Source organism: Aquila chrysaetos, chromosome 12 (assembly GCF_900496995.4).
Source record: "Aquila chrysaetos chrysaetos chromosome 12, bAquChr1.4, whole genome shotgun sequence".
Classification (NCBI taxonomy): Eukaryota; Metazoa; Chordata; class Aves; order Accipitriformes; family Accipitridae; genus Aquila; species Aquila chrysaetos.
This window is the reverse complement of record NC_044015.1, coordinates 328,167-350,935: the sequence shown is the minus strand read 5'-3', so window position 1 is coordinate 350,935 and position 22,769 is coordinate 328,167. Positions and strand designations below refer to the sequence as shown.

Genomic DNA, 22,769 nt, shown 5'->3' with positions numbered 1-22,769 from the left:
CGGTGAGGGGCCGCAGGGCCCGGCCGAAAGGACACTTGCGCAGGGTTCAAAGAGAAACGAGCCTTTATTGGAGCACCCCGCCCCGCACGCCGAGGCCCTGCTCTCCTCCGCCCGCGCCCAGGGGATGTAGATGTACGCAGACGCAGACACACACAGGCAGCCCCCCCAGGGCTGCTTCCGACTCCTCTGTCGTGACAGAGGATCGGCCGACGCTCTCCCGCCCATCCGCGTGGGTGCCGGGAGCCCCCGAGGGCCGGACCCACCCCAGTGTCCAGCGCCGGCCCGGCGTGATCCAGCCCCGGGAGGGTCCCCATCCCCGTCCCCCTGTCACTGCGGATCCCTCTGCTTGTCTCCCTTCCAGCCTTCCCGTCCTGCAGGCAGCCCCGAGGCTCTCCTTTCTCCCACAGGACTCACAGGCGAGCTCCTCCGAGCAGCAGGCTACCTGCCCGGGAGCCGAGCAGTTCCCAGTGCGGCCTGTCCCCTCGGAAGCCCCTCAGCGTCCCCGGCAGCAGCAGCCTCAGGCAGGGACGAAGTTTTCAAAAGCAGCAGCTCCTCGGAGGTCTCCGGGTCCCTGAGCGCTTGTGCTGGGGTGAGGGCTGCTCTTCTCTTGGGTCTCACAGCAGCATCCCGCACCCCACCAGCTCCGCCGGTCCCCGCTGCGATCCTTTGGCTGCTCGTCGTTCCAGGGGCCAGGCGAGGCCAGGAGCAGAAGGGGCGACAGCAGGGACTCCTCCGGAGGGCCGTGGGCATCTGTAGGCAGTTCCCACTCCTAGGGCAGCTCGTACTGAGATCTGAATCGTTTCCACAGGCGATGAGACATGACGCCGGTCACGATCAGGCCCAACACCGAGACCGCTGTCCCCATGGCAATGGCAGGGCCCGTGTTGAACGACTCTGCAAAGACACGAGAAGGACCTGTAATTGCACACAGACTCTGCCCACACCAGCAAATACCGAGGGGTGGGCGTAACACCCCCCAGCACCAACACTAACACCCCCTAGCATGGCACTAACACAACTCAGTGCAGCCCAAGCCCAAGCAATGGGGGGTACAGGAGACGGAGCTGCAGACCACCACTCACCATCCAAGACCGTCAGCTGCAGACTGACCACCTGGGAGCGGTGGCCGAGCAGGACACACTGGTAGTGGCCCTGGTGCCAGGGCTCAGCGTGGTCCAGCCGCAGTGTGGAGCTGCTGCCCACCACCTCCTCCCGGTACTGCGAGAGGGCCACGGGGGTCCGCAGCCAGCGGACGGTGGCATTCCCTGTGCACCGTGCGTGGCACTCGATGCGCAGAGCCCTGCCCCGCGTCCCGTTGGGAGGCAGCGACCAGATCCGCAATGTGCAGGCGGGCACTGTCCCCACGGATGGCCCTGTCCCCTTTTCCGCCGAGGGAGACCCCCAGCTGATGCCGTCCACAGCCGTCCCCTGCGCTTCAGCTGGGGGGCTCTTGGTGGTGGAGCCAGGAAGCGTGGTGGTGGCTGGACATGCCGTGGGACTGCCTGCGACAAGGTCCTGGGGAGCAGGGCCCTCTGTGGCGAGGGGTTCGGTGGCAGCAGCCGGCTCCAGGATGGTCTCAGCATCAGGCTCCCACGGTATGGTGGCCAGGGCTGTGGTGGGATCATGTGTGGTGACACTTGGCTCTGGGGGCAGCGCTGTGGTGGTCCCGGGCCCGGCTGTGCTGGGTGTCCATGTCATAGTCACCACTGCCCAGGGGCTCGCCGTGGAGGTGGCCATGGCCACCGGCTGCTCCGTCACAGCTGTGAACACAGTGTGTCATGGCGGCCTCGCCACAGCTCGGAGCTGGGATGGGGCCTCTCTGGCAGACATTATCCCCATGGGGTGACAGCCCCCTCCGCCTGCGCCGCCCAACAGCCCCCTCGTCCTCCACCCCACAAACACAGCCGTCCCGGGCAGGGAGGGCCAGCGAGCAGGAGCAAACAGGCACCCCTGGCACAGCAGCGGGGACAGGGACAGGGATGGGAAATTTGCGGAGCGGTGCAGAAATGGGGGCCATTCCCATTCCAGCAAAGCTATTTCAAGCAGCGCAGGGTGATGGGGGTCAGCTCCAGTGGACGGGGCAGCGTGCGAACCCAGGTGCCCAGCTCCCACACTGGCACTCACCCCCAGCGCTCACGGCCACAGATGCCACCCGGGTGAGGATCTCCTGCCCGATGCTCAGCGTCACCTTGCACTTGAACTCCATCCCTTCTCCCACCTCCTCCCCAGCCACCAGCAGCGTGGACACGATGTCAAACAGCTCCTCATCAGTCTCCGTGACATCGAAGTCTGGCTGCTCCAGCACTTGGTCCCCCCGGTACCAGGTGAGGACCAGCCCCATGAGCGGGTACACCTGCCAGGCCGAGCAGCGCAGTCTGGCGGGCTGCCCCGGCTCCAGGGTGCGGGGGTCTGTCTCCAGCTGCAGCGTGTCCGGGAGGGCTGAGAGAGGAATTGCAGCATCAACTGGTGATTTTTGGCACCGAAGCCCAGGAGGGAGCCGGCTGCCTCAGGGACCCAGGACTTTGCCAGGGAGGCGGCGAGGGATGGGCTGGGGAATACTTACCGTAGACCTTCAGGTTAACAGCGTGCTGGTAGTACTGCCCATGGCATGTGCCCTGGCAGATCTTGGTGCCCGCCATGGCGACCACGGCACTGCTGACATGCAGGATGCTGTGGGTGGGGAAGGAGGCGATGCTCCCCAGGTTGGTGTCCAGTCCTTTCCACTGCACCGTGCCCCCGACGCAGGCCAGGGAGCAGTTCAGCTGCACTGAGCCCCCGTACTGCACCACCGGCTCCCGCGGCGTCACCACCAGCTTGTCAGCAGGTCGCCCTGGGTGGAGGAAGGAGGAAACTGTGGAGTTTAGGGAAGGGGACAGACAATCACCAGAGGCCAGTTCCTTACAAGGCAAACGGGACGCTGGTTCCCCCATTTGCTGAGAAGTGGATGGTCACGGTCAGGCGCTGCATAAGCTCCATCCCCATCACCACGGCAGGGGCACTGCTCATTAGTGACAGCTCATTAGGGGCGGCCAAGGCATCTCCCGCAGTGCTGCTGTCCCAGGGCAACCGTTCACTGTCGCCAGGCATCGGGAGTGTCGTGGAGCCAACATGCCTGTGGTGACTGCCAGCCCGGGTCTGCTCTGTCGCAGGCATTGCCACTTGATCCATCTCGGTTTAGCACTGAGATTTTCCAGCCATTTCTCGGGGAAATGAGCCCAAGCACCCCTCCCCCCCCCCAGTTCTCATCCTTCACCAGCGCTGCTGCTGTTCTGGCAGCGGGACAGTGGACCCAGGCCAGGCACATGCTGTCGCTTGCACGGCGGCACACTCCGCGGCTCAGTGCCAGGCTGCAGCGCCAAGACGAGGAGGGCTGTAGCAGCGACGCACGTGGGACATGGCGGCTGTCGAGGCTCAGCAATGGGGAGACCCTGGGGCCGCGTTGGCCCGCGGTGCCATGTGGCAAAGCAAAGAGAGCAGCGGGCAGGGCCGGGCAGCACGGCGGGTTAAGGATCAGGACGGCTCTTGGCCCCCGTGGCACTCACCGCTGCAGCCCCACAGCAAGCCGAAGAGGAGGAGGAGAGGAGCCAGCTCCATTGCCCGCAGAGCCAGCGGCGGGGCAGGGCAGCAGCAAGGGCTGGTTTTCCTTCCTTCCCTCCTTCCAGGGAGCGAACGCCACCGGCTGGGGCTGTCTCCTTCTGGCTGCCAGCCCTGTGCTCAGCCCTTCTTAAGCTCTGTAGGAACCGCCCCCGCAAGCACCAGCCCTGGGGCCTCCACGACTTTCCAGCCAGAGGGGTATTTCCAGAGGGAGGTTTCTGATTTTCTTCCAAGTTCAGCTCTTGCACAACACCCAGCTCCGCAGCCGAGGGCTGTGCCAGCAGCCCCAAACCTGGGAGACCCCTTCGCCCAAAGGGCCCCTGTGTGGCTGCAGGGGCCCCCATCAACCCCACTGGGCAGCCCTGTGCAGGCACCTGCACCCCACGACACAGCCAAGATCCCATCCCTTCCCCGATTCTCACCAGGCTCCACCGTTTCCCACCCAGAGCTCCTGGCAAAGCAGCCCTTTTCATGCCCCAAACACCAACAGCTGAAATGAACCGTCGTGGGACTGGCTGGGGATGTCTGTTTATGAGAGGGGCTGTCTCAGACCCCTGCCCCAAAAGTGGGACCAGGGCCCATGTTCAGCATCACTGGCGAGCACAGCTGCCTGCGGCTGGCACGCAGGGCGGAGGGAGGGGAGCCCCCAGCTGCAGCATCTGCCCAATGCACCTCCCACCGGGATCCCTGTGGGAATGCAGCCTCAGGAGCGGGCAGCCCCTATTGCAGCCTGGGCAGTGGCACGAGTTGCACTCAGGAGGAACCTGGACCAAAGCCCCAAGTGCTCCGAAATGTGGGGTTTGGAAAGGTGCATCCCCAGGGCAGAGGGAGGAGGTGTCCAGCCCCAGGCTTGGGTGCTGCTCAGCATGGCTGCAAACAGCATTTATTCCCAGAACAGGGTGTTTTCAAGGATAAAAGTAGGCGTTCCTGGGAGTGTTGGTTTTATGGTATAGATGGAGAAAGTGTTGCCACATGGAAGATGTTGATTACCCCATGTTATCTAGCCCCAAGGCCCTGGCACAGCCTCAGTGACTGTCCTCTGTCTCATGGCAGGTCTGCCATCGCTTCTTCATTCCTACCCAGCTCCCCAGGAAGAGACGGTCCTGGTTGTGCCCCATCCTGTCCTGCCAGACTGGGGTCGAGGCCGGGGAAGGTGCTGAAGGACCGAGGGAGGGGACGTGCCCAGCCCTGCACCTCCTGTCGCAAAAGGTTGCGCAGGACCTGGCCGTTTCCCATCCGGGAACTCTCCGGAGAGGCAGCTCCGGGCACTGGGCGCGTCGTGCATCCTTTCGGGAGGCCAGGTAATTAATCCTCTGACAGTCCAGGAGGCCTCAGAGCAAGGGAAGTGCTCTGTAAACAGCCACCATCAAATATGCACATTCAGCCAATGTTGGGTGATTAATGGCTCTGGAGTTTTTGTTCCTTCCATCCTGTGTTAACAGAGCCACTTCCCGGAGTTTCCAGCAGCCGCTAGAGCCCCCGGCCCAGCCCTGGCGTGGGACAAGTCACAGCCAGGGCTGATCTCCATGCCGGCTGGGCTCTTCCCAGCAGCAAGCTCGGGATGCCCGAGGATGCACACGCGGTGCCAGGGTTTCGCCTCCCCCTCCCGCAGCCCAGATCTGTGGCACCCGCTCAATGCATGAGGCCACCTTGCCGGACCCTCCGTGGGTGATGGGCGAGTGAAGACCCTGGGTGAGTCCCAGGAGGGAACGGTCAGGGCTGCACAGGCTGCACACCCTCGGTGGTTTGCAGACAGGGTAAGCACCAAGTGATCGGTTACTTCATGAGGGGAAGGATTGCTTTGTAATGTCACCAAGTAAGAGTTCAAAGAAGGGAAATACTGTCCTCATGGACCATGCTCGCTGCTACAGGATTTGGGGGCAGGAGGGGCAAAACACAGACAGTTAAAAACCAAAAAATTATCCAAGCTCTGGAAGATGCCCTTGGCTGGGGTCTGGTGCAGCCTTCTGCTGGGGCTCCTGCAACGACAGACCGACACTGACAGGTCCTGGGAGGATCAGTCCTGGCCTTTCGGTGCCCACCGGCTGCCAGGTCTATGCATAGTGCCAGGGCCTGCGGAGCTGCGCAGCCTCTGCCTGCAAGCCAGGGGCAAAGTGGCCGTGGCCATCAGGGACCGGACTCTAGCATTCCTGTGAGAGGCGGTTCTCCGTGAGCCCTCGGCATCACACCCCAAGCCCCAGGCACCCCTCAATATGACGCTTCAGGTGAGAAAAGAAAATCATAAATCAGCGTCCAAACCAGAGTTGAGCACTTACAGAGCAGACCTTCTTTTAAAAAGAAGGTTTCCCAGACTGGTCATCAGGAGATTAATAGTTACCAGAAAGTCCAGCACCTCGTGATGCACTTCCTCCAGTTCAGGGCTTGCAGAGCACTTGACGCCACAGGAGCTGCCCTCGCCTCTGCTGCGCGGGTGGGCGGGCAACACAGATCGTGAAAGAAATCAGTTATGGAAACCTGATAATACTCCAATTCCACAAGGGCCAGCTCTAACGGCATGGTTATCAAGCCAAGGGAGAGGTCAGGAGACTCATCCAAGCTCAGAGTAATGTGACAGTGGGCCCCCAAGGCAGCTTGCGCAGGTTTGGCCCCGAGATCCCCCTTGCCTCCCATGCAGTGACCCACCACGGTTCGCAATCCACCACCAGCTCGGGGTCTGTCCTTTAATAGGCTCAGAGGACCTTCCCTGCATCCCAGAGGCACGTACAGGCAGCTCCCCCTGCCCTGGACACGGCAAGGTTGCAGATCAACAGGTTGCAGACACAGGGCGCAAAGAGCAAGCTGAGGCAGTGGGGCAGTTTTCCACCCAACAGGAAACCTTTTGGGTCAGAGCAAAGGGAACAACAGTTTTCAAGGATCAGAATTCCAAACATTTTTCCTGGAAGCCAATCATGCTTCCTCCTAAAGGGCAGGAGGAGGGGGCTCTTGCCGGGCAACTCTCGGTCCAGAGGCGTTTCTCAGGAAGCAAAACAGGTCAGTGGGGAGAGACAAACTGCAGAGGGACGAGCACTGGCCCCCAGCACAGGATACCCCCGCGCCACCACCGGCAGCGCCGCAGCCCCTCGGGCCGGGGTGTAGCCCTGGCCTGTCATCACCGGCACTCGCTAACGCCCGATACCAGTGCCGCCCAAATGACCACCACGCCGAGGAGAGGACGGCCAACACCACACTGTATTGAAATGCCTCCCCTTTTTCTCCAGAGATGCAAAACGAGACAAGCTAAGGGTTCTTTCTCCAATAAAGGTGGAAAAAAATAAAAATAAGCTCAAGTCCAGAGGAAATAAATACAAAAGGCAACATATTGTATAATAGATGGCTTGTGTTTCCAGCTCATTACAGGATATCGGTCATCAAACACCAGTTCCCATCCAAGAGCTGACTTCCAGACGTGTTTATACTTCTTGTGATTACATTGTTCACTTAGTACCATCCTCAAACACCAAAAGAAGTGTTTAAATGAGTAAGATAAGATCTAAATTAAGCCTGGCTGGAAATGAAGACAATAGAATCTGGGCTGCTAAAAAACAGCCCCAGGCTGAGGCTCCAGTGGGGAGGTGGGAGCTGGAGACCCGGTGTGGGGTCCTGCTCCACCACCTCGGGGCAGGGGGGGCCAGGGGCCGGCAGCCCTGTCTCAAATCACACAAACCTGCCAGCAAGTCTTCGACTGCCGCAGGTGACAGCTACGGCACTGGCCCACTACACGCAACAGACCACACTCGCTCCTCCAGAGCGTTTTGCTACTCCTTACTTAGCCTGATATTTTAAATGTTGCCTTGTACAAACTGCCCGAAAACCGCTTCCTCTTGCACAAGCACTCGGCCCCCATTCAGTAGGACGAGCAGTGGGATCAGGGCTCAAAACATTTTATGCCTAAGCACCGGAGAAGTTCAAACTGTTAAGGTAGTGCTATTTTAACACTCCACTGGAAAGCTGGATAGCTATTTTAGGATCAAGGATGCATGTGAATTGTTTCCAAGTACTTTTTGCTCTAGATTACTTTCCTTTTAAGGAATTGGTAGAAATAACTCAAGAACTTGTGCCCATTCACGACAGGTCAATTTACAAGGCCCGATGCATGGTCTCTTTTAAGAACCTCTTCAGCACAATTTACAAGGGTCGAGACGTGCTGGGCAGAAGTGCAGTGCAGGCTTGGAAAGCTGTCTTGTAACACAGGTGGGGGAGAAGGATGAGGACAGAGAACTTCAACACAACAGGAAAGCAGCAGTTTAATAAATAATCCATCGGAGGGAGAGATTAGCCAGTTCTAAACACAACCTGAACTAAAATAAATACATTTCATTGTTAGCTTAAAAAAAAAAGAGATACAGAAATGCACGCAATAGTAAACTTTGAGAGCGCAGAAGTACTGCTGTTCTTCAGTGAACGTGGGCTTGCCACATGCCCACACTTTTTAAAGATAATCAAAGATGTTAGCAGCCATTCAAGTGCAGAGAAAAGAATAAAAACCAGTGAAGTAAGAAGTTACTATTGTGCAAAATTAATGGCAAAAGAGAAAGCAATGATTTAACACAGGTTTTTTAATGCGACAGGATCTGCTTAAACTCACTTGAACTGCTGCCATTAATACTGGAACTGCAGAAGGGCAATTAAGCCAATTTTTGTCTTATGTTTGGGGCATTGCTGTCACCAACCTGAACTATAAGTCACTGCAGACAAATTCTGGGAATACTGATGTTAAACAGCCAGGCTCAGGCACTACACAGCAGATCAAGGAGATTTTAAGAAAAGGCTCTTTTAAAAAAGTTGCATTTTCATATAAAGTAACAAAAATTGGCAAAACTAGCTGAATGCTCCGTACAGATTTTCCAGTCTCCATGTGGGACGCTGCAGAATTACCAGCCCTTCAGAATGAGACATTCTTCATTCAGGTCCAGTAATTTCAGCTCCGTCGCTGCTTGGCCCAAGTCCTCCTCTGTCACTTAAAGGCAGAACGGTGGCTGGGTCACATCCCTACGCTGATGGGGAGGGGAGGTACCTGGGGCTGAGGCCCCCACCCAACCAGGTGAGAGGAACTCCAAAACCGTGGAGAGGAATCCCTGCCTGCTCCCAGCGCCAGAAACAAGTGACACCTCTGGGGAGGGTGAGCAGCCCTGCCCCACAGAGAGCCCCCATTCCCAGGGCAGGTCCACGTGCCGCGGGCACCCAGGCTTGGGGCTACACAACGTCCCAGGGCCAGCCCCCGCACCAGCGAGAGGCCCCCGTGCCGGCGCAGCGAGGGGCCAATGTACAAGTCGCCTTTACGTTGATAACAGCGCCCGCAGCATACCCTCCACTGGTGCAGCCGCCCGACGCCATACCCCCCCAGCAGCTGAAGAAACCTCCGCCACGGTGGAGCCTTTCACACAGCCACGCTGCAGCCCGCCAATGCGGCAGTAACCTGCGGTGTCGCCTGGCCCCGAGCTCAGGGGCTGACGAAGCGACCAAAACACTCCAGGTCCACTATTCGTGAGCCAGAGGATGTCGGCATCGCTGGAAACTCAGGTATCGCGTCATGATGGATGGGGACCGAGGGGGGAAGCTTGCCCAGATAGTTCTGCTGTCTGAAGGGAAGAAGCTGAGACGCCGCAGGCAGCAGCGGCGGTGAGAGGGAGCGGGACTAGAAACACACTGGTTTCAATAAACTATTCAATAAAGGAATGGACTTTTAAAAATATATCTCTATATACTTTATATCATATAAATTATGCTTGTCTTTTTGTAACGTTCTGCTATATTCTACCCGTGAAGCTCCGAGTGCCTCAGTGTGAACGAGGTAATGATCCAGTGTTTTGTTTCACTTCATTTGTGTGTGAGGGACAAACCTACTTCAGTTCATTTCAATACAGTGTAAATAAATGAATCACCAGGTGTACTTGGTAAAGCTCCAGTCTAAAAAAAGGCATTTTTATGAGCAATACAGAGCTGGGATTGCTGTCTGGAAGTTTCAGTGACTGGATTTCCTTCAGGAAAGATGCTTGCTGTGCACGCACAGTACAGATCATCCCAATAACGTTTGGGAATTTGGAGTATCACCACAATGAGCTTGGGAAAACTGGAGTCACCGCAGGTCACTGAGACTTTCTGCTAGCTCTGTTCTCCAGTCCTGCAATTAGATTCGCATCAGGAAACTCTCAGAGTCTGAGGTGGCTGCCCTCTGCACAGAAAATTATCTGCTCTTACAGTTCTGATTACAGGATCTGGGTACCAGGCTAGATTAATGCAAAACAAAGTGTCAATTATTTCACTTAAATGTCCATCTCCAATAACTAACTGGTCCAGAAAATTGGTAAACAGACATTATATTATTAGTTCAGCCCAGCCTAGGCAGGTGGTGGTTCCAAGCTATTAATAACTGACAGGCATTTAAGAGACCTACACGAAATTGCAGCTCTCGATTTGTCCAAAGCCAACATTAACCGGCCCTCACACTGACAAGCACACAGAAGAGGTCAGACACTGAATACACCCTTGAGCTCATGTCCCTTCACGCTCCCAGAGCGGGGTGAGCTGTACTGCCAGGGCCGAGCAGGGGACGGACAGTGCTCTCCCCTGCTTGTGCCAGTTCTGGGTCAGGGACTGAGCTCTCCAGGGTCGTCCAGTTGGTGTTTTCGATTAAACCCAGATGCAAACGGCATTTGCAGTCACTGCTGCACAGGCACAGCATCAGCCACGATTACCCATTTGCAAAGACCCAAGACATTAGGTGACAGCGCTCCCTCCCTTTTGGCCTTTCTCCCCTAGGTTACCTGTCGCAAACCTACAGAGAAGGGATCCCAGCCAGAGAATGGCAGCTGTTGCACATACCCTGCTCTGAGACAGGACTATTTTTGGCCACTGTATCCTCAATTCCCTTAACAACTAATTGCTTAAGTGTTCCCAGTTTGGTCTTTACTTCCCCAGTGATTGCTCAATGCCATTACTTCTGATCTTACTCAAATGAGAACAATTGTTTCCTGCTCTCTGCCATATCTCTGTGTATCTATAAACAACCAAGCATTCCCTATACATTTGTCTCAGCTTCTTTCACAACACTCAAGTTCAAGTATCTGCTGCTCTCTCTAAACAGAGCTGAACCCTGCAGCAGAGGTTGCAGTTCCATTTTTCAACACAAAAAAAGCCTTCATAGCAGGCTCAGAAATGCTACACGGAATCCAACCCTGTAAGTTCAAATCAATCGCAATCAACACCATCAGGATCTTCTGGACTGAGAAAAAACAAGCTACAGTCATTATCTGGTTTTAATATCAGATGGCAAGAGCTTGGGGAAAAATCAACATGCTTTATAAAAGTGCTCAAGATAAACAGCTATTTCTTTGACCTTTCTCTCAGGAAACCATGCTTTATCAAAGTGCTTAGCAGAGCTTAGTTGTTTCTCCAACCTCTCAGAGAACTGTATTTTCTAAACAACCCTTACAGTTCCAGAAAAAGATTTCTGAAAAATCCTTCTACCTACTACCTATGGAGGTAGCAACAGATGAATGTTACATCACTGTAACAATAAGAGAAAAAACAAACAGAAATACAAACTTTGTTGACCGTCTAAGCATTTGTAATTCATGTAGTTGCCCTTCTCTCATCTGCCCCTTGTGTCAGTTGCAACTTTACTTCTTAATTTTTCTTATCTTCATCAGAACATTAAGTCAGTAGATTTTTTCTTTTTGTCTAAGTTTCACTTGGGCCAGAACGTGCAAATTCATCAGATCCTCAAGCAGCGCAGATCTGCTCACAGCTGACTACACTATCTGTTCCTCACACATGCACACGCTTTTTCCTTGGTGTACTATCACAGCACAGGCTGCACATACAGCACAAGACAGCTGTCAAGCCTCTCTCTGGGCCGAGGTTAGCCAACCGAGTTGTGATGGGATCAGGAGCAAGTACCAATTATATAAGGGGATGGGGCACGTAACAGATGCCTTGTTTTATTCTGGCTGGCAACTCAGTTAGTTCACGTTAGAACAAAGACAATGCTAGCTCCTTAATTTTTCACTGGCGAGTCGAGTATTTGGCAGGTCACACCATGAAGTTCAGTATTCATGTACAAGGGCAGGTTTGCTTTAAAGAACTATCCCTTCATGTGGAGCAGTTCAGTATCTCCCCTTTCCATCAGCACCAGATGATACAATTCCCTTTTTGCACCAGCTGGGTGTATTTGGCTTGAAGGGAAACCCTGTCCCTTCTCATTAGCTGATAGTGGTACAGACTGTTACGTCATTTCTTCTCTCTCCCCCCCCTCTCTCCCCAAACTCCCACTGGCTAAGTCCATCCTTGATCTGGAGTTGAGACGCAAGCCAGGTCCTTCTCTCCCAACCTCATACGCTGCTGTCCTCGAGCAGGGGCTCCTTGCCATCTGATCCTCCGGCCTGTGGGCTGTGGGTATGGGTCTGGGCTCCATTACTGTGCTTCTTGTGGCTGCCTGATCTCAGTGCAAGGTTGTGTTCTGGAATGAACAAGGCCACCAGGAGCGACAGCAGGACAGAACAAGCCCCAAACAGGAATGGAGGCCCTGGGATAATGCTGCTCTGTAGGGAGAAACAGAGGAACGATTAACGCTCAAGTGCAAGGACAGAAGCAGCCCAGCAAACAGAATGATAAAGCTGAACAGGTTACCTCATCTGTAGGGTTGGCCATGTTGGGTTTGGAGGCCTTACCCAAAGTTTCCACCTCAGCCATTTCATTCAGCTCCACGTGGAAGAGATAGAAGACAAAGCCATAGAGCGCTGGCCCCAGGCCGTTACACAGACCCCGAATTCCAGTGATCATCCCCTGTACCACACCTGGGGACAGAGCGAGGAAAGGAAGGTATGCCTCCAGCTTTCTGAAGAAACTTGTTTTCCTCAAGGATGCTTACATATTTAAAGACAGGATCAAACATTCAGATCTGGATTGACACCCACTCTACAGACGAAGTGGTTAGCTGGCGATTAGCTTTGCTCTGTATCAAGTTTTACAAAAATCAGTAATGCTGGGCTTGCTGTGTTGGAGAATAAAATGAGCATGGGCACATCAAGCAACAATTTCCAGCTGAACTGGAATTTAAGACAGACAAGTGTGAGGATTCAGGGTCGAACCATGCAGCAGGCAAATTATTAAGCAGCAGTCTTCTCACTACCTCAAAGGCAACACTGAACACCTACATGCATAACTTAAGAACTCCCTCCCAAAGCATCAGCTATGGTCAAAGAGACAAGAGTGTCAATACTACTAAGAATAAAATGACACTCCACAGCTGGCACTGACGTTCCTGCCCGCCCCTCCACCACCAATGCTGAGAATTCAAATGTGCGTCAGCTCAAGCGCCTGCTGGGAGGAACTCACCCATTACACAAATCCCCAAGTGACTCACCCTGTTGGTCGGGGTCTGCGTTCCTAGACACCATGGCACTGATGGCTGGGAAAGTGATGCTAGACATGGCAGCCACAGCTCCTGCTGCCCACATCATCCTCGGAGAGAAAGAGGCAGCAGTTAGGGGGCAAACTGCCGAGGGCCAGCCGCAGACCAGCACCGCGGCAGGGCAGCATTTCCCTCTGCCAGGGGACAGGGAGCTGCCACAGAGCCACCGCAGGGAGAAACCTGCTGACGCCAGGAGACAAGTGTGGGCAAACTCTTACCAAGGCTGCGATCCGAAGCCATACCAGGCAAGCTGCAGGATCTGGAAGCCCAGTCCCAACAGGATGGTGTTTTTATTTCCTATCGAACGCATGAGAATTCCCAACACTACTGTCTGGAAAGAAAAGCAGGTGCTTTCAAAGTAAGTGCAAAGAAATATGACAGGACTGGAAGACAAAAGGATGGGAATCTGAGGGAACTCGTGCTGCTGTGAGACTGGTTATCATGCACACGCACTCCTCCGCTCTTGTAACATCGTTAGAAACCAGCATGTCCCTGTCCATGGCAGAGCACAACCTATGGAGCTTCACAGAGCAACACGGAGCCACCCCACAGTTTACCACAGTTTGTTGAATACAACAAACAGCTACATTCAAAAGGTAAGAAAGCGGGACCACAGGTAGCCACTCATGGGTCCGATGATGTCTGTGGGGCCACAGGGATTCTGACAACACACCAGTTATCAGAAATTTTGGACATTCTTATAACCAGACTGCTAGAGCCAAGACAGAAATGGCTTCTCACCTGAGCCAGTATAGAGAGAATTCCAACCACACCAATAAAGGCTGCCACAGTCTCTGAGGAAAAACCAATGACCTGTGAAAACACCAAAGAGGGACTTTTCAGGCAAGAGATTTGCACCATACAAGAAAAGCCACTCCATCAGTGTCACTAATGTTTACTGACATTTGCTTATCAGGTACTTAAACATTAATCAACCACACCTTCCACTACCTCCCTGCTGCCACAGGAATAAAATGTAAGATTTTCCTCTGGCTGAAGAAACAACTTCAAAACACTGCGCTCACCTTAAATGCCTGAAAGTGGCATGGACAGGATGGACAGGCAAATCACCAGCAAGAAGCCAAGCAAGGGTCCTGGCAATGCCTACAGAGTGGTCACCAGGCTCCCACATTTTTTAGGAAAGCTGGAACAAGTCACTATTTCTTATAACTTCAACTTTACTAAGCTATTGGCCAAGATGAGCTTCCTCAGGACTTGCACCTAAGATAATATTTGTAGGCTGGGATTTCCTGCATTCAGAGCCTTCCCTCGTCACAAGAGACTAACCTGTCGCAGGTACAGGAAAAAGCTGGAGTACTGGCCAGCTTCAGGAAGGTAGGAGAGAAAGACGGTGATACAGATGAGCAGCACTGTAGAATCCTGACCCACTTTCCGCAAGGACTGTAGGGAAGAGGGTGGGGAATGAAAATAATTTTTTAAAAAAAGGAGTTAATATAATTAAATATTCTCCAGGTACATTGACAGCAAATCCAAGTGCTTAAGTCACCATCTTGTATCTAAGAAGTGAATGCTTGAATGAAACTAGACCAGAATTTCAGAGGAAGATACAAACACTGCCACAACACACCAGACCAGCTGTACAATTGCATCAACTTACACCCTAGAATGACGAATTTTTACCTTTCAGTTTCTCAGATTTATAGTCAAGTGCTTTTGATCAGAATTGTTTTTTCCTCAGACAGCCAAAATAATCTTCCTAGCAAGCAAAGGTGAGGTGAAACGGTGCAAAGCTCATCATCACTAGCAACGGTCCTGAGAAGCCAGGAACACAAAAGACTTCTCCTGACACAGTACTATTACTAAGTAATGGAATTTATATTCCACCAACTGGCACATTTCCACCAAGAGATGCTCTTGCTTCAGGATATCTGGAGATGCTTTTAGATGGTTTGTAGCTATATGAAATCGGTTAGAAACTGCTAGACAGCTTTAGATATGCGTAGTCTGCCATCAGTTGAACACTGTACCTTCAATGGGGTTAATCTAAGCCTCGCATCCTTCACCTTTTGTGGAATGCATCTTCCTTTTGAGAGAAATTAGCAGAACTAAAGCAAATATAAGCATTACCAGCATGCAGAAAAACAGCAGCGAGATTACTTACAGCGAATGGGTCTGCTTGTTCCCAAGAGATTGGAGCTCCCCAAGAGACTGGGCGCATCTCTTCTGGCAGAGACTCTGGCACAGCCAGCAGGATGAAACCAATATCCAGCAAAGCAACACCTGAAGCTAGCACAACCACCAACGTATCACCGTAGGCTTGGGAAAGGTATGCACCAATTGCTGGGCTTGTGACCAGACTAGCAGCAAACGTGGCTGACACCTGGAAGCATAAAACATTAATACAGCCTCTTCTTCCTAGAGCCTATTTTCTCCTCCAGAGTAACCCAAGGATACTAGTTTTGCCATCTTTGATGGAGATAATCCAGGTGAACAGGGACTCCTGTAGACAGAAAGATGACATGTTCTCTTGGTATGATCTAGGCTAAGTTCTAGCGAAAGGAAATTAAAGCTATCCTAACAATTCACATACAATACTGCTAGTAGCCCTATAGAAAGGGCCCTATCACAGGCTACTTGTATGGATGCCAGCATCACAGCCTGCCCCCTTTCCCGGTGCAAAGAAGCTCACAGACCAGGCTGGTTTAAAGGCTAAGCAACAATACAGCTGGTACTCAGATCACATAGAAATTACCCCTCTCCCTCGGTGCTAAGTCACGAACAGAAGAACAGGGAGAGTGTGTTATTAGTGAAGCACGTATCATCTTTTCACTGCTATGTCTTCAAGCCTCAATAAATCTCCCACCCTAATTTTATACCTCTGCTACCTGCAAGCCCCAAATATTTCTTTCAAGAGACAAGCCAGTTATTCAGCTCCTTACCAAGCCATACGCCGTGCTGCGTTCATGCTCCTGTGTGATATCGGCAACGTAGGCAAAAATCACGGAAAAGGTGACAGCAAAGACTCCAGACATGGAAATGACAGCAAAATACCACCTGAAACAGGCATTGCCAAAGGCAGAGTTAGAGAGCAACTGCATGGCTGCTGAATTAGAACCTCTCCTTTATTCTTCCTTCAGTCCATCCTACTTCATTGCACCAGAAAGCGCTCAGGAACATCAAGCTTCAGTCTGGTGACCCATGGAGTTTGATCACTTATTTTCCCCACACAGGAAGGAAACATCAACATGCCCTAATAGTGACAACGCAGCTGTCAGAATAGGTACCAGGAGAGGAAAGACAGACTCTTTCTTCCTGACACAGAACCCTCCAGTAGAACCAGACAAGTAAATTAGTCTCCAGGCTGAGCATCCTTCTCCACCGGACAGGCTCTTCCATCTCATCTTCAAATGCAACACCCGCAAAACTCCCACGGTTCAGTCTCGCACTCATTCCTCTCCTCAGAACCCCTCGGTTATAACAAGAGTAAACTCACCATGGACTGATCTTCATAAGGGGAATTGGCGCACACGTGAAGAAGACAGTGAGGAGGAGGAAGGATTTCCTGCCCCAGACATCAGAGAGAGCACCAATCAGTGGAGCACTTAGAAAAGAAAGCAGACCCTAAGAAAGACAGAGTGACAGAGAGAAATCCCTCAGTCAAATTCTGATTGTTGATAGTAAGAACTTTTGACAACATTATCTAAAGATAAAAATACAAGGAGGCAATCCATTTCTATTTTCTACAAGCAGGCAATATTACCAAAACAGAACAGTTTGTTAAACTGCTCACATTCTTTTAGGGAGAAAAAAAAACCCAAAAACGTTCAACCAGCTAGACGCTGCTAAACACTCCAGTTATTTCCCGTTCTCTGCAACTGCTCAGCCTGCAGCTGTGGTCTTCCCAGGCACGCCTGTGCAGCAGGGAGTTGCCCTGCCAGTACCTAAAAAGATGTTGGCACAGCTCCATCACATTAACATCTGCTGCAGTTCTAGGGAAGGCTTTCTCTTTTAGAAGAAGACAAGACAGACCCGATGAGATGGCAAGGCCATTAAGCACAAATAAAACTGTTCAATGCCTTTCAACATCTTTCAAACCCAAGACAGGCAGGGAAGAGCCCTTAAGTGTATATGGGAGTGCACAACTCACATTGAAGCAAACCTCTCTAGGGCCATTTTCTGAGATCCTCTTGCCAGAGCCAGGGCCTAACGATCTGTTTTGCCACACTCCCAAGTCAGAACATATGGCTACTGCTTGTTTGCTATAGTTGCCTCCAATTCTGCCCTGGGAATGCTGGTCTAGTCCAAACTCGCCATGCCAACTTACTGTGCCACAGCACACTCCCCACCTTCTGCCTCGGGAGAGCCCACTAAGGCCCACTTAGTTTCAACTTCTATTACTGATAAGTTCAGATGTCATTGATTTTTTATTTTGTTACACTCCAGAATATGGATATGGGGCTGATCTCATGCTGATTAGAATATTTTCAGCTGAAACACGCAGCTGTTATAGCCCCAAACCCAGGCTGACAAGCAGCACATTGTTAATACTGCTCAGTAAAATCAACTACACAAGCTACATGATGTCCATGCCCTGTCAATTCTTCATTTTGTATTAGGTTTGCCAGGAGCACCCCAAACTGAAATATGAACATTTGTCTGTCAAATACTGGTTGACATCAGCAAATGACACAGATTATAATGGCTTGCCACTTCTTGCACTGATCGCAGATTCAAATGAAAGCCTGGAAGGAATATTCCTTACCTTGACTCCATGAATCAGGCCGTTCATCAAGAATGTATGCTGAGGAAAAGTCTGGTGTAACACCTAGGAAAAAAAAAACCAAAACCAAAAAACCAGAGCTAGCAATGTTTGCAAAATTTCCATAAGCACCTGACAGCTAGATGCCTGGAAAAGCACAAAACAGGGAAAATGGGAAATACACTACCAACAATGCCAGTGCTGCACCTACGTGAAGAGCTCTACCTTCCCTCTCCAACACAGGCAGCCACTTTCTTTAATACTTCCTGGGTCTATAAATTATTCCGGCACGCTTGGGCAAGGCTAAGATAATCTGAAACGTGCCTTTCTCCATCCCCGGCACCATCTGATTTCCCTCTGTTTTTACTTCATGTGACAATATAACTTTTCTGTTGTTCTCTCCCCCTTTTGTACTATCTATATGTTCAATTTGCATTTTATACTACTAAGCTAATACTATATTTCTAAATGCCTTTGCAAAAACAAAGACTCCTTTCACATAGTTACCTAGATATCAGAGATCAGGTCAAAAATATGCATGGCACATTAGACTTCAATGTGAGCTGGCATACCACCACCAGAAAATGCATTTAAAAAGCTGAGAATTCTTCCTGAAGTTGTCAAATCAGAAGTTTACAGCTCCTTAACTAAAGGAAAATATCCAAGATGAGACTTCAAGTTTCTTTAATAAAGCTATCCCTCTGCACTTAACTTTATGGTGAAGTTATGATTAACTCAGGCAAGTCCTGAATGAGTTACTGGTGGGCTCTCCTAGAATGAGCATGACTTGGTGTAGCAAGTAATGGCCAGGAAATTGTCTCTGTGCTTTGACACCCCAGACAACGATGGTGGTAGTTCAACACAAATCTCTTTTATCCCTAAATAAGTCAGTGTAGGGTAAAAGGTGCAGTCTTCGGATAAAAAGTCAAAGATTTGCTCAGCTTGCTTTCATTAAGCTCCCAAGTGCACTTTTTTTTTTTAATACCTAGGGGAAAAAAACTAACAAATTACAGTAAACTACCAGTAAATTCTACTAATTTCAGGTCAGGTCTTTCACTCCTGCTTTCTTGAAATCCTCCAAAAGCTTTCATAAGTCTAACTCGTGCTTTGCTCCAAGTTAAGCTACAATAATTAAGAAAATAATTGCCCAACTCCATAAAAAATTACTATAGCTCCAGCTTTTTCAAGTACAAACCATTACATCTCAGTTTCTACTTCCTGTACTCCAAAGGCCTATGTTAAGATCTTTACCCTCACCAACACAAGGTGAACTCCAGTCTACAAGAGCCAGTATTGTTCTCAGGGAGACTTACTCACCGTTAGCATCGGCGTGGTCAGCAGCCCCCAGGCAAAGAACTCCAGGAAAATAACCACCACGGCATGGTACACGCTGGGCTCTCCAATCCCCTGTCGCTGCAAAACAGAGGTCTGTAAGTAAAAAAATACACGTATCCTGATCTGCAATAGATTCGAGATCTGTGGTTTGGATGCTGAAATGTCAGCTCTGACCTAAGCCATTCCCAAGGCCATTCAGTGCTGTCTAGTGCAGGTGAGCTTGTGCTGCATCATCTCTCCGTCCAGGGTCTACCAACACATGCCTCTCCTACAAAGCTGATTGTTCTCAATTTTTTTTATCCAAGAACTAATATCTTTAATACCATAATGCTTTCTCTAAACGTGACCAAACTTATCATCCTTTCAATCCTCGCCTTAGGGACCTGGAAACGAAACACCTCAATTCTCTGCATATTTTGACAGCAGCATGTGCAACACCCCAGAGAAGACTCTGGGAGTTTGGGAAGGCAATTTTACTCCTCAGCACCAACTCCATCTACCCAGCATGGTGGGAAAGGCACCATCCTTAGATCAGCTGTTAAAAAAAAACCACGCCTCAAGGCCTTGCTGATCTTTCTTTCCGTAAAGACTTCTCATGGCATTTTCAGGGCAGCATTTGTTCTCTCTCTTTTCCAAGTGCCAAGTCTCAGCTGCTAGCCCAGGAGGTTTTCTCCTGCCACACAGGACACACCTGCAAAGTCACGAGCTCACAGGGAAAACAAATAGCAAGGAATGGGAGGAAAGCACACAAGTTTCCACTGAATTACATCAGGTAACCACACAGGCCAAACATTTAGTAGCACAGTGTGCTGTTCCACAGGAAACCATTTCTTGTATTAGCAAACCACATGATCTGAACTCACCAAGAAGTGTAGTCTAGCCTTGATACATTATTAATAAAACCACCCGAAATGTCTGCAATCCCAGCAATTTAGACAGCTTCCAGCAGCTTGAAGAGGATCCAGAAGTTAAAAAAACTTCCATCAGCTGCACAAATCTCACATCCAGAGGGATACTGGATTTGCTATGGGAAACCTCAAATCCACGAGCATTTCTCTAGGCCAAGAGAATGGACTTTTGTATTAATTTCCTTGCAGCTGACTAACATTTCTACACTGTGCTCTTGAAATACAAATCATTTAATGGACCAGACGAAAGATGTATCTGTATCAGTATCCTGCCTCCAGCATTCACTACTGACAGATTCTCAGGGACAGGAATTCAAGAAACTTGGCACGTGAAGAGCAATCTTTTACCCAGTCGCATCCTCCCAGGCTTTGACAGAGTAATACTGCATTTCAGATAAATAATACAGCTGTAAATTGTTTGAACTATTAGAGAAGGCAGCAAGAGACGTTATTCGGCTGAAACGTTGTTTATATTCACAGACTCTAGTAAAACTGTCTCCCGCAGACAGGCGAAGTCTGCTTAGAAAACAGATCAACAGCATCAACACAAGAGGCACCCTACCCGCAGGGGACACGGTCATTAAAAGAAGTCAGCTGTATTGCACACAAATGAGATAATGTTTTGCAGCAGAGGAAGAAGCCCCAAGGCAGCACGAAGCCAGTAATTAAGAGTACAGCTATCCTTACCCACCTTGCTCCACAGATCAGCCCTCTCCCTTCCATCATCCCTCTTCACACTCTCGAGTAGTTAAAACATTTCTACCACATGACTGCAACAAAATTAACAGCCAACCTCTCTTTTCGGAGTATGTCCAGATCTAACCTGTTCGCAGCTTAACGTCACTCCTTCCACTTATCAACCGTCTTACTGCATTAGAGTCGTTAAACAATTTAGGATAGCCAATCTCCTTCGGTGTACACGGTCACCCCACCAAACCACTCCTCTAGAGGATGCACAGCTGCTACCACAAAATACAAAGATGCCACAGAGAAAAAGTAAAAACACGCAAGAAGATACTAGGAGCCCGTAGGGCAGGCCGGCGCCTCGTGGCAGGCCGGCGCCTCGTGACCAGCATGACTTTCTCTTGAGAGAGAAAGCCCAGAGGGAAAGAGCTTGCAACCATCTTAAGCTCAGGTGCGCCCACCTCACAGCTGTCTTTGTACAGGCCTGACGCTGTCGCCCGCACTACCAGAGCCTCGACAGCACAGTGGTTCTCCCACGGTAAAGAACTCCTCTCGAAAGAGGTAAATGTTTTACAGGGATCTGAAGGAAGCCTGTCATCCTCAAAGCAAATACGAAATGTCAGCGTTGGCGGCTCACGACTAGTCAACACCTGCACCCGGTGAAAGAGGGAAACGCAGCAAGCAGCCGGTCTGGAGGAGGGCAGCCCGGTGCCCCGCAACGCGGACCGGGCCCCGCTCTTCTGCGCAGCCCCGAGGCAGCGGGGCCAGCAGCAGCATCCCGGGTAGCCGCGGTGCAGCTCCAGCGCCGGGCACAGCGGCCGTGCCCCTGCCTGGGGCTCGGCCCCCGGGAGCGGGGCAGCCGGCGGAGGAGAGGCCTGGCCTCCCACCGGCCACCGGCGTCCGCCTCGCCCCCCACCGCCGCCTGCCCCAGGGCCTCGCCCCGGCTCCCGCACCCCTCGGCCAGCCCCCTCCCGCCCCCGCCACGCCGTACCCCACGCTCTCGGCCCCGCAGGCCCCGCTCCGCAGCCCCGCAGCCGCTCCCGCCCCCCCGGGGGCCCTCGGCCCGGCGCCCAGCCCCGGCCCCCCGTTATTCCCCGGCCCGCCGCAGCGCGCCTCACGCTCCCGCCGGCCCCCCGCGCTCACGCCGGCCCCGTCCCGGATGACGATCTTCTTGGCCAGGAGGACGCTGCGGTTGAGCCGCTTCTTCTTCTTCTTCTCGCCGGTCATGGCGCCACCGGGCCGCTGCCGTTCGCCGGCCTCCGCCGCTGCCCCATCCTCCCTGCGGCGGGCCGCGCCGCGCCGAGCCCGGGCCCGGACCCGGACCCGCACCGGGCGGGGGAGCGCCGGGCCCGGGGCTGCCGGGCGCGGGGGCGGCGCCGCGGGGCGAGGGCGGCGGCCCGGCTGGCGACGGCGGCGGAGGGCGGCCCGCCCGCAGGCCCCGCCCCGCGGCGCGGCCCAGCCCCGTCGCCCGGACGACGGCGCTGACGGGCACTTCCGGCGCCCTGCTCCGCGCCGCCGCTCCCTCGCGCCCCATTGGCCGCTCCGCCTCTTCCCGGCCTCTGATTGGCGAGGGGCGCGGGCGAGCGGCGCCGCGCGGCCTCTTCCGCCGGACTGGGGGGGGCGGGGCCAGAACGTCACGGCACCTGCCGGGGCGGCGCAAGGCACGACGGGAACGCGGTGGGCGGGGCCGCTCCCCGCCAGCGCCGGCGGGGGGCGGGGCATGCCGGGACGCGCCGGTCCTCCCCGGTCCTCCCCGGTCCTCCCCCGTCCTCCCCCCTGGGGAGCGGGGGCCGCCCCGTCCCCTCATTAGCGACACCTGACCTGACCTGACCTGGCCCGGGGCGGCGCCGGCCGGATGGGCCGACACCGGCGGAACCGGGCAGCCCTGCCCCGTCTGGGGGACGCCGGTCGCAGCCTAATGGGGGGGGGGGTGTCTGCCCCCCGGTGCCGAGCAGCTGCTCCCGAGCGGGCGTCGGCGCTTGGCGGGGACCGAGGTTTCACCGAGGTTTCGCCGAGGGCTGAGCTCGGCCGGGCCAGGCCCGCTGCGGTGGCTGCTCTGTCCTGCGCCCCCGCGGAGCCCCCGCCCCGGGCCGCTGAGGGCAGTCGCTCTGCAGGG

General features: G+C 53.0%; 2 protein-coding genes across 4 annotated transcripts; both read right to left on the bottom strand.

Moving 5' to 3' along the window:
- Positions 1-67: 67 nt before the first annotated feature.
- On the bottom strand, positions 68-3,715 carry MADCAM1 (mucosal vascular addressin cell adhesion molecule 1). Of its 2 annotated transcripts, XM_030032903.2 has the most exons (5): positions 3,543-3,715; positions 2,564-2,830; positions 2,125-2,439; positions 1,083-1,760; positions 68-894 (listed from the first exon to the last, which is right to left on the bottom strand). In XM_030032903.2, exons 1-5 carry the CDS (start codon positions 3,592-3,594, stop codon positions 770-772), a joined length of 1,437 nt encoding a protein of 478 aa, XP_029888763.1. In that variant the 5' UTR covers positions 3,595-3,715; the 3' UTR covers positions 68-769. The 2 variants fall into 2 exon arrangements, with proteins under 2 accessions (XP_029888763.1, XP_029888762.1); XM_030032902.2 differs by lacking the exon at positions 3,543-3,715 and having other exon boundaries at positions 2,564-3,072.
- Positions 3,716-7,813: 4,098 nt separating this feature from the next.
- Positions 7,814-22,137, bottom strand: LOC115348978 (hippocampus abundant transcript 1 protein-like). 2 transcript variants are annotated; one of them, XM_030032573.1, is made up of 12 exons: positions 21,797-22,137; positions 19,044-19,139; positions 17,730-17,792; positions 16,461-16,588; positions 15,907-16,021; positions 15,129-15,347; positions 14,294-14,407; positions 13,748-13,819; positions 13,225-13,337; positions 12,959-13,056; positions 12,223-12,389; positions 7,814-12,134 (listed from the first exon to the last, which is right to left on the bottom strand). In XM_030032573.1, exons 1-12 carry the CDS (start codon positions 21,878-21,880, stop codon positions 11,925-11,927), a joined length of 1,479 nt encoding a protein of 492 aa, XP_029888433.1. In that variant the 5' UTR covers positions 21,881-22,137; the 3' UTR covers positions 7,814-11,924. The 2 variants fall into 2 exon arrangements, with proteins under 2 accessions (XP_029888433.1, XP_040983851.1); XM_041127917.1 differs by having other exon boundaries at positions 19,044-19,154; positions 21,797-22,014.
- Positions 22,138-22,769: the final 632 nt, after the last annotated feature.

What these genes read in the sequence shown, in the direction of transcription:
- MADCAM1 (XM_030032902.2), bottom strand. Translation starts at nt 2,930, where the DNA reads ATGGGGGAACCAGCGTCCCGTTTGCCTTGTAAGGAACTGGCCTCTGGT. An exon ending in TGTGGCCGTGAGCGCTGGGG is followed by an intron (nt 1,761 to 2,124) that starts GTGAGTGCCAGT and finishes CTGTGTTCACAG; the next exon opens with CTGTGACGGAGCAGCCGGTG. An exon ending in GCAGCTGACGGTCTTGGATG is followed by an intron (nt 895 to 1,082) that starts GTGAGTGGTGGT and finishes GTGTCTTTGCAG; the next exon opens with AGTCGTTCAACACGGGCCCT.
- LOC115348978 (XM_041127917.1), bottom strand. Translation starts at nt 21,880, where the DNA reads ATGACCGGCGAGAAGAAGAAGAAGAAGCGGCTCAACCGCAGCGTCCTC. An exon ending in TCATCCGGGACGGGGCCGGC is followed by an intron (nt 19,155 to 21,796) that starts GTGAGCGCGGGG and finishes TTTTACTTACAG; the next exon opens with ACCTCTGTTTTGCAGCGACA. An exon ending in TTCTCTCTATACTGGCTCAG is followed by an intron (nt 13,338 to 13,747) that starts GTGAGAAGCCAT and finishes TTTTCTTTCCAG; the next exon opens with ACAGTAGTGTTGGGAATTCT.